The sequence below is a fragment of the Oryzias melastigma genome, unplaced genomic scaffold (genome assembly GCF_002922805.2).
Source record: "Oryzias melastigma strain HK-1 unplaced genomic scaffold, ASM292280v2 sc00361, whole genome shotgun sequence".
Taxonomy (NCBI): Eukaryota; Metazoa; Chordata; class Actinopteri; order Beloniformes; family Adrianichthyidae; genus Oryzias; species Oryzias melastigma.
The window spans coordinates 1-12,206 of record NW_023416959.1 but is presented as its reverse complement, the minus strand read 5'-3'; the positions used below and the strand labels follow the sequence as shown (position 1 = coordinate 12,206).

Below are 12,206 nucleotides of genomic sequence, written 5' to 3'. Positions count from 1 at the left end.
TGCATTCTGTGAGCGAAGTGTTCTGATTGGCTGGTAAGGAACTATGAGATCTCTAATATAGGATGGGGCCACACCATTCAGAGCCTTTAGCCAAAGCTCAACAACAGTTACAGCAGATGTTTAGTCCAGGTGTCAACAGCCTTCACATATGGAGGCGTAACTCGCCCAGCACTGCATCCCAGCGTCGTCTGTCATCCATCCCTCCCGTGAACAAAGACATGCGCTCTGTTTCACTTTTCCTCTGGTGGCACCAGGAACCTTTCTTTTAAAACCTCAAGGGAGCTTGTGCAGCGTGATCAAAACTATTTATTAGGGCTGCATTCACGCGCAGTCACCGAACACATTGGAAAAACAAGCCTAAAATTAAGCGTGCAACTGTGCATGGGGATGCTAAGACTTTAAGGAGCGGAACATAGCCTGTATGGCTCCTTATGAGCATCAAAATCGATGGGAGACTTTTTTGTTGGTACATAAATATCTGATCTGCTCTAAATGAAATGTAAAAGAAAATAAAATCCAATAACAAAACTATGTATACTATTACCGTATTTTTCGGACTATAAGTCGCACCGGAGTATAAGTCGCAGGGGCCAAAAAATGCATAATGAAGAAGAAAAAACCATACATAAGTCGCACTGGAGTATAAGTCGCATTTTTTTCAAGTAATTTATTTTACAAACTAGTTGAAAAAAACGATATTACATCATCCTGGAAGGTAAGTTATAACATTCATAAGTGAATAGAAAACAGGCTTAATATGTGTCAATACAAATTCACATATTAGCATCATGAAAAAAACGAAAAGGTGTAGCATTTATATAACATAACAGTTTTATTTAACTATAGCCTCAAGAACTCATCAACTTTGTATCTTTACTGTAATTAATTGCACGCAATCTCACTCCATATCACTAAATCCCTTAAATTCTTCGTCCTCTGTGTCACGTCTGAATAACTAAAGTAAATAAAGTAATTGCATAGATCACCATAAGAGGGCACTCTAGACTTACGGTCCATATTTCATCTCATTAAAAATTCGTATATAAGTCGCACTGGAGTATAAGTCGCAGGGACATTCAATCTATGAAAAAAACCGCGACTTATAGTCCGGAAAATACGGTAATTACTATTTGTAGTATTTATCAGTTACTTATTTGTCAATTTCTAATAAAGAAATATCTGAAGTTTTCAATCTTAAAGTTGAACAAAAGATTTTTACTGGATAATTCCAGGTATAAGACACTGTATGCTTGTTCTACAGGTCACCCTCTATCACCTCAAAAAGACTTGTTTACTTTTACTGTATAGTTAACTGTATATTTCGCAATTCTCACATATTTTTGTCAAAAATGAAAAGTTTAACTGCTATTTTTTCAAATACTATACAGTGATAGTACTAAAGTCTTGGTGAGGTAATGGAGGGTGAACTGTAGAACAAGGCTTTTATGTGCACCTTTTAGTGCGAAAGGAGCTTTTCTGCACAACCTGCTTTTTCAGTCAGGATGAAAAGAAAGAAAAGCTTAGCTCTGCTTCATTCTTTGATTGTGAACATCTTTGAGTTTTGGCAGAGAAACTTCATGATTACCTGGATTTTTCTACTCTTACAAAAGTTTGTTTTATAAACATGTAAACCAACATCTCAACAAGTTTCAAGTTTCTATATAGCCTTTTTGTTCCTGTGATTAAAAACAAAAACGGTGTTTAAACTTTCTTTGTTCAATTGATTTTGTGTGGGACCATTAAAATGTACTGAAGATTTTCCTATGGGAGTTTTTTCACAAATAACTCAAAGTGATCTTTAAGTATCAATGAAGAATTCACTTTATAATGTGATTGTGTCATTTGTAAAATTTGTTTTCATCATTAAGGATTCTTGATGAAGAAAATGGGGTGGCTGTGGAGCAGTGGGAGGGGGTGACTCTTGATCAGAAGATTATGGGTTCAATTCCTACCTTGCCAACTCATGTGTTGAAGTGTCCTTGGGCAAGACAATGAACACCAAATTGGTTCTGATGGAAGGTTGGCGTCAGTGTTCAGCAGCGGAGTGTGTGAATGTGTGTGTGACAGTAATTCACTTTGGGCCTTTGAGGGAAGGTAGAAAGTGCTATGTAAGAATTTGCCATTTACCAAAAACAGTTTAATTTGACACTTTTAAAACAAAACAATTTATTTCAAATAAAATTGTAATTTTACAAATTTAATTTAAATATCCATCTCTGCCACGCATTTAGAAAATGTAATTTGCAATTACGAATTCCCGATGATAAAATACATTTTAACTCCTTGTCTATTTGAATTAATTTTAAAGTAATTTTAAATCTATTGCATTGTAATTTACCATCATAATTTGGGAGAAAAATCCAAAAGAACTTGCTTAAAAAACTCCCTCAAGTTGTGATTAATCTTCATTTACAGATCTTCATGATCTTTCAGCCCAAAATGTATCTGAACCTGTAATCCATCAGTCTCTCTTCAGAGCGGGTTCCACCAACTGATATGAACAAATTCCTGGAACTCCAGCTGCCATCACTGCTCCTTAACCCACTTTTCTGTCTGATTTCAGGTTGGTGAACTGCAGATTATCAGAGATGAGCTGTAAAGGTTTGTCGTCAGCTCTAAACAAGAACCCGTCCAATCTGACAGAACTGGACCTGAGCTGGAACAGGAACCTGAAGGATTCAGGAGTTCTTGATCTGTGTGGTTTTCTGGAGAGTCCAGCCTGCAGACTGCAGATTCTGAGGTCAGACTTTATGTTCATTTTCATTTTTTTCATTTATTTCATTTTTCATTTATTGATTTATAAAGCACCTTCCACCACCAGTCAAGGAGACCCAAAGTGCTCTACACAAAGAAAAACAAAAACTGTGCACTGTGCTATAGTAAAACATAGAAAAGAATAAAAGACATAAAACCAAGTAAAACAATTTTAAAACAATGATAAAATCAATAAAACAATTTTAAAACAGAGATAAAACCAACATTAAATAGAATAAAAAAGCTAGGCTAATGCTAGAAGGCTGTAGTGGAGGAACAATTCTTTTTTAAAACACTCCAAAAGCGTGATCTCTCTTATAGCTGGTGGCAACTGATTCCACAGTTTGGGAGCCAACACAGAAAAAGCACGGTCCCCCCTGAACTTACGTTTGGTTCTGGGAACCAGTAGCGTGCACTGGTCTGCGGAGCGTAAGGACTTAGTGGGGGAGTATTTTAAAACCAGACTGGAGAGGTAAGGAGGTGCCGTTCCTGCCAGTGACTTAAAAGTAAAAACAAGAATTTTGATAAAAATCAAGTACTGCACTGGGAGCCAGTTCAAATAAGCCAAGATCGGGGTTATGTGGTCAAACTTTTTTGCCCCACAAATAAATCTTGCTGCTGCATTTTGGACCAGTTGCAGCCTGGCTACTGAAGCCTTAGGTAACCCAGCATATAGAGAGCTGCAATAATATAGTCTGGACAGCACAAAGGCATGGGTGACAATTTCAAGGTTCTTTTTAGAAATAAAAGACTTGATCCTAGCTAGTCGCCGCATCTGAAAAAAGCAGGACCTGGTCACTGCATTTATTTGGAGGTCGAGTTTCAGAGCAGCATCAAGTTTAACATCCAAGCTTGTGACCACAGACTGCTCAAACGGGGTAAGAGAGAGGAGATCAATGTTATGATCCTTTCCACCACTAGGGGAAAACACAATCACCTCAGTTTTCTTTTCATTTAGGCCAAGAAAGTTTTCTGACATCCACAGCTTGACTTCAGGAAGGCAGTCGATTACTGCTTTAATGCTGCGGTCAGGTCCCTTGCATATAGGGACATAAATCTGGCAATCATCAGCATAGAGGTGGAAATCCACCTTATGCTTCTGAAACAACACTCCCAGTGGCAGCAAATAAATAGAAAAAAGCAGAGGGCCCAGAACCGACCCCTGGGGGACCCCTCACTTCAGGGGGTAACACTTGGATGAGTAAGAGCCCATTTGTACACAGAAGGACCGGTCTGTAAGATAAGACCGCATCCACTGTAGAGCTTCCCCCGAAAGCCCAGCCCATTGCTCCAGTCGACCAATCAGGATCTCATGATCAACTGTGTCGAAGGCCGCAGAAAGATCCAATAATAAAAGAACAACCAGATTACCTGCATCTGTTGCTATTAAAACATCATTAAACATTTTTAAAAGTGCAGTTTCTGTGCTATGCCCAGACCTAAACCCCGACTGCAAAGGTTCCAGGACCTCATGTGCATGTAAAAAAGTGATCAACTGTTTATAAACAATGTTTTCCAGGACTTTAGCACAAAAAGGTAGGTGGGAAATCGGCCTGTAGTTGGAAAACAATGCAGTGTCGAGCCCTTGTTCTTTAAGCAGTGGCCTCACTACTGCTTGTTTAAAACTTTTTGGAACATGAGTGGACTCAAGACTAGTGTTTAAAATAGTTAAAACTGCTGGTCCCAACACTGAAAAGATTTTTTTTAAAAACCAAGCTGGCAGAACGTCATGAGAGGACCCAGCTGGTTTAAATCTTGATACCACTCTTTCTAATTCAATCAGGGACAGCAGTGAGAATGATTCCAGCTTAGCAACTGGTGTCGATGGAGTTGGTGGAGAGTAAGTGGAGCATTGCGTAAGAGAGGACCTGATGCCAGCAACCTTGTCCATAAAAAATACACAAAACTTTTCACAATTTTCCACAGAGCCCTCCATAGAATTTCCACTCCCACCTGAGTCCAATAAAGAGCCCAAAGTGTTAAAAAGGATCCGTTGATCACCCGAGGCAGAGGAGATAATATTGGAGTAGAATTGTCTCCTAGCTTTCATGACAGCTTCATTGTACATGTACAGTTTATCCCTCAGAAGATCCTGGGAAATTTGGAGTCTGTCCTTCTTAAATTTTCTCTCAGCTTTTCTGCAGTCCCGTCTCAAAGCTCTGATTTCCTCTGAGATCCAGCGCTCAGATGTGTGCCTTGGTTTTCTGATGGTGAGGGGAGCAATCTCATCCAAGATTTTAGAGCACAGCAGATCAAACTGAGAGAGGAAGGAATCTGTGGTGATCGGGGCTGAGTATAAAGTTGGCCACTCCAGCGAAAATAAAGCAGAAAATTCAGCAGCTTTTCCTTCGTCCAAGCCCCGCGCCCATCTGACAGGAGCAGGTTTAGGGACAGTCATTGATGGCAGAACAAAGTTAAATAATACTGCTGAATGATCAGAGAACGCAGTCTCCACAGTCTCAACAGAGGTGAGAGGAAACCCAAAAGAGAGAGCCAAGTCCAACGTATGTCCATGAGAGTGTGTTGGGTCAGAAACCCACTGCACAAGATTAAAAGAATCTAAAACATTAAAAAAGTCCTTGACAAGTGGTTTGTCAGGACAGCACACATGAATATTAAAATCACCCAAAATCAACACGTGCTCATATTTAGGCATAAAAGTGTACAGCAGTTCAGAAAAATCTGTTAAGAATGTTGCATTAAACTTAGGAGGACGATATAATAAAATTCCTAAGAAAGAGCCTGAATCAAAAAGACAAAACTCAAAAGAGTTAAAAAGTAAAGGTGGCGTAAGGTGTCTAAGATTAAAATATGACTTAAAAACACACAAAAGACCTCCTCCTCTGCCCACAGATCGCGGCACATTAAAACACAGACAGTTTTCTGGTAAAAGTTCCAGCAGAACACCTGTCTGAGCAGGAGGGATCCAGCTTTCTACAATGCCCAGAAAGTCCAGCTGCTGCGCGTCAAAAAAGTCTTTCAAAATAAAAGTTTTGTTCATAACAGATCGAGCATTGATTAATCCAAACCTCCTTGGTGTGGACGGCGGGTCCGCGGTCTCCGGTGATGACTCAGCAGCGGAGCGCGTCACCCTCGGAACTTCCACCAGATTCGATGAGTCGCTTTTCCTCCAGCAAACTCGAAAACGCGCCGCTCTGACAGGGGAGTCGGCCTCCAAGTTTCCTCCGACCACGGGAATCAGGCACGGCTTCGGACGCGAAAATAATCTCCACGGGGCAAACAGGCCGCTTCCAGGGGTACAGGCGAGGGACACGTCAGCCCAAGAGCTGGGACAGCAGGCACGAAGGCGAACGATTCTCCCGCTTCGCTTCCCCCGGCGCCGCCGACGCCTGACGCTGCGGCGAAAAACAGCTGTCCGATGCAGAAACGCTGGTACTCCCATACAGACCGGCTCCACTGGCTCAAAATCCAAACGAACAGCCGGAGAGGCCGGGTGAAAAGAGAAGTTTAGATCCAGGAGTGTGTTTCTGTCATATGTGAGGATTGCGCCTGTATTTTGCACTAGCCATATTAAAAATAATAACACAATAAAGAGTTGTGCGACAGACAGACGGCATGCCATGACCATCGGCGCCATCTTCCCCCATCATCACACCAGTTGTGTTCAGTTCAATATGATGAGAAAGTTGTGCTGACACTAAACTGCAGACATGATGTTCTGCTGCATGCTGACTATCTTCATGCTGACGGCTGTTTTCTTCTTCTGAGCTTTAGTCCATTTACCCTGGTAGAAGATCTCATGTTTGAATGTTTCTTTTCATCTTCTTCATTTCTAATGTCAGCTTCCTTCAGGATATATCTTTCTTCTTCCACAAAGATCTATAGATGTTTAATCTTCTTCATCCTCTTCACTCCAGATTGAAGAAAAGCTCCTAAGTAGTAAGACTTAGTGTATTAAAGTTCAGAGCTTACTGGGATGTGATTCACCTCTCAGTTTTTTTGTTCAGCTTTAACAAAAGCTGGATCTCAAAGCTCTTGGAACTTATTCCAGCTCTTTTTGCTCTGAAAATGAGGCCAGCACTGCTAAAAAGACGCTCACAAGCAGCAGATGCAGGTAGGGGAGTGTTGAGCCTTATTGTGTTTCCACACCGGCCGTGTCGACTTGTGTTCAAGCAGCTACTTGCAATGAAAAGTCTATGCAAATACACACACACTAGAATTCCTGGCTTCTGCGTCTGGAACGTCTGTGACCGCGTATTGCTATGCAAGTTTTTAAGTCCGGGCCGGGCTTTACGTACAAATCGGGCATTCATTAAGCGTGAGATGAACGTTCAACAGGTTGAACATTTTCATGTAGAATCACTGCAAGTAGGCGTGTTTCAGATGACCAAGGCAGACGCAGAACAGATCACCTGCAGTGCAGTGCATGCTGGTTAGTTTTTTGCACTGATGTCATATGTGCGCCATCATGAAAGTATCGTGTGAAAGAGGCGGGTGAAAGGCTCCAACCTAGTCCAGCACAGCTAGAAATTAGGTACTGCACTGACTGCAAGCCGCCTTGATGACTACAAACAATGCATTATGGGAAACGGTGTCTTGACAGTTCTTGTAGTTTGAAGTGAATCTGATCAGAAATGACTGGCGCTAAATAAAGGAAATAGACCCTTTTCACGTGAGGTCACACATCGCCAGATGTATGATGAGTCACTTCTGGCTCATATTGATTAGAACCGGAAAGCTGACTACTGAACGCTTTTAAAGCAATTTGACATAAATAATACAGGGTAACCTAACCAATTGTAATTGAAATGTGTACAATATTTCCTTGTATAAATGTCCTACCTAGTTGTACTGGTTTCCTCCTCTTAGATCGTTCACAAATCAAAGTACAAATGTCAGTAATCCTTCCTCAGTGCTGCAGAAGGCAGCAGCTGCAGCTGCTTCCACAAATTCCTATGCATGATATTAAACGAATCGTGGATTATTTCTCTCTGACAACCTGGTTAAAGTTAGACAAAGGTTACAAGTACTTCACTGAATGCTGCTTGTTTAATTATGAAGGTAATTATGATTTCATTATTTTAAACTGTGCTAATGCTAATGCTAAGGCTAATGCTAGCAATATCAACAGCTTTGTGTTTGAAACGTGGAGCTGAAGAAGATCTTTTCTCAACAGTTAAAGTTGCCTAGATTTCTGTGCTCACATAATCCTTGTAAACAGAGCAAAAGTCAGACAATGCCAGCGTGTCTGACATTAAAGTCAAACTTATTACTGTTGTGATGTTTTCTACTGCGGTCAGTGAGCTGCTGTTAGCTCAGCCGTGGTTCTAACATCACTCCTCTTTGTTTTAGTTCATAACTGTGTCTGATCTGCAGGAAAATAAAGGTAAAACATGATCAAATTAACTGAAACTGCTGACAAAAATATGAAAGTGTCTATTTCCACATAATGTTATAAATACATTCACCTGGAAATTATTTAATTACTTGGCCGCTCTTATTTTGAAAGCTGAAAATACATGACTCGATAGCTGATCTGAACATTTTCACTGAACAAAACCATTCCTGTTTTTACAATTATTCCCTAAAATATCCTGTAGAACAAGTACATTTACACTGGGAAGAGATTAAAATCCGTGCAGACATGCAGCGATGTGTCTTTGCTGAAGGTATTAAATATGACCAACATGAATTTCTATCAGATTTTGTTCTGATTGCACTTAAAGTACGTAGAAATAACATCAGCCAAAATAGAACTTGTTAGAATAATATCTGCTTAAATGAAAGGTTGATAATTTAAATCAAACCTCCAATATTGGAGGATATCACACATTTGTGTTTTGATTTGAGAACGATCTGAGAGAGGAAATGAAAATACAGTTCAGTAGGACATTTATAAAATAATTATTGTACATTTTTCTTTTGAAATCGGTAAGGTTACTTTTTGTTATTTTTGTAAAATTTAATATCTATTGCATTTTAATTTACCATCATGTTTTGGGGGAAAAATTCAAAAGAACTTGCTTAAAAGTCTCCCTCAAGTTGTGATTAATCTTCATTTACAGACCTTCATGATCTTTCAGCCCAAAGTGTAACTGAAACTGTAATCCATCAGTCTCTCATCAGAGCGGGTTCCACCAACTGATATGAACAAATTCCTGGAACTCCAGCTGCCATCACTGCTCCTTAACCCACTTTTCTGTCTGATTTCAGGTTGGTGGACTGCAGATTATCAGAGATCAGCTGTAAAGTTTTGGCGTCAGCTCTAAAGAAGAACCCGTCCAATCTGACAGAACTGGACCTGAGCGATAACGACAACCTGCCGGATTCAGGAGTTCTTGATCTGTGTGGTTTTCTGGAGAGTCCAGACTGCAGACTGCAGACTCTGAGGTTAGACTCCATGTTCCAGTTTTGTTCAGTTCAATATGATGAGAAAGTTGTGCTGACACTAAACTGCAGACATGATGTTCTGCTGCATGCTGACTATCTTCATGCTGAAGGCTGTTTTCTTCTTCTGAGCTTTAGTCCATTTTCCTTGGCAGAAGATCTCATGTTTGAATGTTTCTTTTCATCTCCTTCATTTCTAATGTCAGCTTCCTTCAGGATATATCTTTCTTTTTCCACAAAGATCTATAGATGTTTAAACTTCTTCATCCTCTCCACTCCAGATTTAAGAAAAGCTCCTAAGTAGTAAGACTTAGTGTATTAAAGTTCAGAGCTTACTGGGATGTGATTCACCTCTCAGTTTTTTGTTCAGCTTTAACAAAAGCTGGATCTCAAAGCTCTTGGAACTTATTCCAGCTCTTTTTGCTCTGAAAATGAGGCCAGCACTGCTAAAAAGATGCTCACAAGCAGCAGATGCAGGTAGGGGAGTGTTGAGCCTTATTGTGTTTCCACACCGGCCGTGTCGACTTGTGTTCAAGCAGATACTTGCAATGAAAAGTCTATGCAAACACACACACACTAGAATTCCTGGCTTCTGCGTCTGGAACGTCTGTGACTGTGTATTGCTATGCAAGTTTTTAAGTCCGGGCCTTACATACAAATCGGGCATTCATTGAGCGTGCGCTGAATGTTCAACAGGTTGAACATTTTCATGTAAAGTCGCTTCTGGCTCATATTGTTTAGAACGGGAAAGCTGACTGCTGAACGCTTTTAAAGCAATTTGACATAAATAATACAGGGTAACCTAACCATTTGTAACTGAAATGTGTACAATATTTATTGTATAAATGTCCTACCTGGTTGTATTGGTTTCCTCCTCTTAGATCGTTCACAAATCAAAGTACAAATGTCAGTAATCCTTCCTCAGTGCTGCAGAATTCAGCAGCTGCAGCTGCTTCCACAAATTCCTATGCATGATATTAAACGAGTCGTGGATTATTTCTCTCTGACAACCCGGTTAAAGTTAGACAAAGGTTACAAGTACTTCACTGAATGCTGCTTGTTTAATTATGAAGGTAATTGTGATGTTATTCTTTTAATCTGTGCTAATGCTAATGGTAGCAATATCAACAGCTTTGTGTATGAAACGTGGAGCTGAAGAGGATCTTTTCTCACCAGTTAAAGTTGACTAGATTTCTGTGTTCACATAATCCTTGTAAACAGAGCAAAAGTCAGACGATTCCAGCGTGTCTGACAGTAAAGTCAAACTTATTACTGTTGTGATGTTTTCTACTGCGGTCAGTGAGCTGCTGTTAGCTCAGCCGTGGTTCTAACATCACTCCTCTTTGTTGTTCATAACTGTGTCTGATCTGCAGGAAAATAAAGGTAAAACATGATCAAATTGACTGAAACTGCTGACAAAAATATGAAAGCATCTATTTCCACATCATGTTCTAAAATACATTCACCTGGAAATTCTTTAATTACTTGGCCGCTCTTATTTTGAAAGCTGAAATTACATGACTCGATATCTGCTCTGAACATTTTCACGGAACCAAACCATTCCTGTTTTTACAATTATTCCCTAAAATATCCTGTAGAACAAGTACATTTATCCTGGGAAGAGATTAAAATCCGTGCAGACATGCAGCGATGTGTCTTTGCTGAAGGTATTAAATGTGACCAACATGAATTTCTATCAGATTTTGTTCTGACGTAGAAATAACATAAGCCCAAATAGAACCTGTTAGAATAATATCTGCTTAAGTGAAAGGTTGATAATTTAAATAAACCTCCATTATTGGACGATATCACACATTTGTATTTTGATTTGAGAACGATCTGAGAGAAGAAATAAAAATACAGTTCAGCAGGACATTTATAAAATAATTAATGTACATTTTTCTTTTGAAATTGGTAAGACTACCTTTTATTGTCTATGTAAAATGTAAAATCTATTGCATATTAATTTACCAACAATTTTTTGGGGCAAAATCCAAAAGTACTTGTTTAAAAGTCTCCCTCAAGTTGCATTCAGTAATCATTTTTGAAAAATGCAAGATTGCTGCCAGACACATGCTTGGTAATTTGCTCAGCATCTTTAGTACTTACTTTTAATTTGTTTGACTTGGAACCTCTTTTCCCTTTTGGAATAAATTTGTATTTTTAGGATCATTTGTGAAAATTACTTTGGTGTTTGATACAATGTCTAAATCAAAGGCAAGGAATATTCTGAAACAAACGGACCCAGAACCATGCATGGAAACGCAGTTTGAGATGCCACACCTGGTACGACTGAATTACTTAAAGAGCTATAAGTTTTTTACATGGAAATTACAACAAATTTCGAAACTCTGTCCAAAGAAATTTGTGACATCAGAGATGAAATGAGGATGATTACAAAAAGAATTGACGCTGTGGAACAAAGGCTGTCTGAAAGTGAGGGCAATGACAGGAGCATTACACATGTTGCAATTCACATGCTAGAGAAGTAAAATAAACTGGAGGAGAGATGTGAACAATTGGAAAGCTCTTCAAGAAGAAATAATATAAGGATCTATTCAGTACCGGAGAAGAGTGAAGGCAACGACATGATTAGGGAGAAACTGGGGCTGAGCACGGATCTCCATATTCAGCGTGCACACAGAGCATTTCCGGCGCAACGGTTACGCGGGCTCGATCAGCGACCGCGGTCAATTGTTGTCTGCTTTCAAAGTTATGTGACGAAACAAAGCGTTCTCAAGGCCGCCTGGACAAAGAAGGTCATCCAATTGGAAGATAACCGGATCTACTTTGATGAAGATTTCACCCCGGCGATCTACAAGGAAAGTGGAAAGTACAAGGATGTGCACCGAGTTTTACGGGAGAGGAAGATAAAGCACCACATCGTTTCTCCAGCCAGACTGAATATTTTCTGTGAGGATGGCAAAATTAAAATCTACGACAACCTGTCTGCCGCCTCGAATGGACTGCGCGAGTTCGGATTAGAGATGGATCCACCGGCAGAGGAACCGGTCTTGGACTCAATCCTAAATGCTTCGGGCTGGCAAACCAGGAGCTGCGACTGGTGTCAAGCCAGCACGCTCTCGCTAAACTGCTGTCAAGTG

At 40.0% G+C, this 12,206-nt stretch overlaps 1 protein-coding gene across 1 annotated transcript in view; it reads left to right on the top strand.

Annotated features, from left to right (window-relative positions):
• The window catches only part of LOC112139287 (NLR family CARD domain-containing protein 3-like), a gene marked incomplete at both ends in the record, with an annotated part of 20,973 nt that extends 8,860 nt beyond the window's left edge, over window positions 1-12,113 (top strand). The window contains 3 exons of the mRNA XM_024262033.1: window positions 2,564-2,740; window positions 8,929-9,105; window positions 11,816-12,113. Coding sequence (XP_024117801.1) covers window positions 2,564-2,740; window positions 8,929-9,105; window positions 11,816-12,113 — 652 coding nt within the window. The remainder of the gene's footprint in view (window positions 1-2,563; window positions 2,741-8,928; window positions 9,106-11,815) is intronic.
• Window positions 12,114-12,206: the final 93 nt, after the last annotated feature.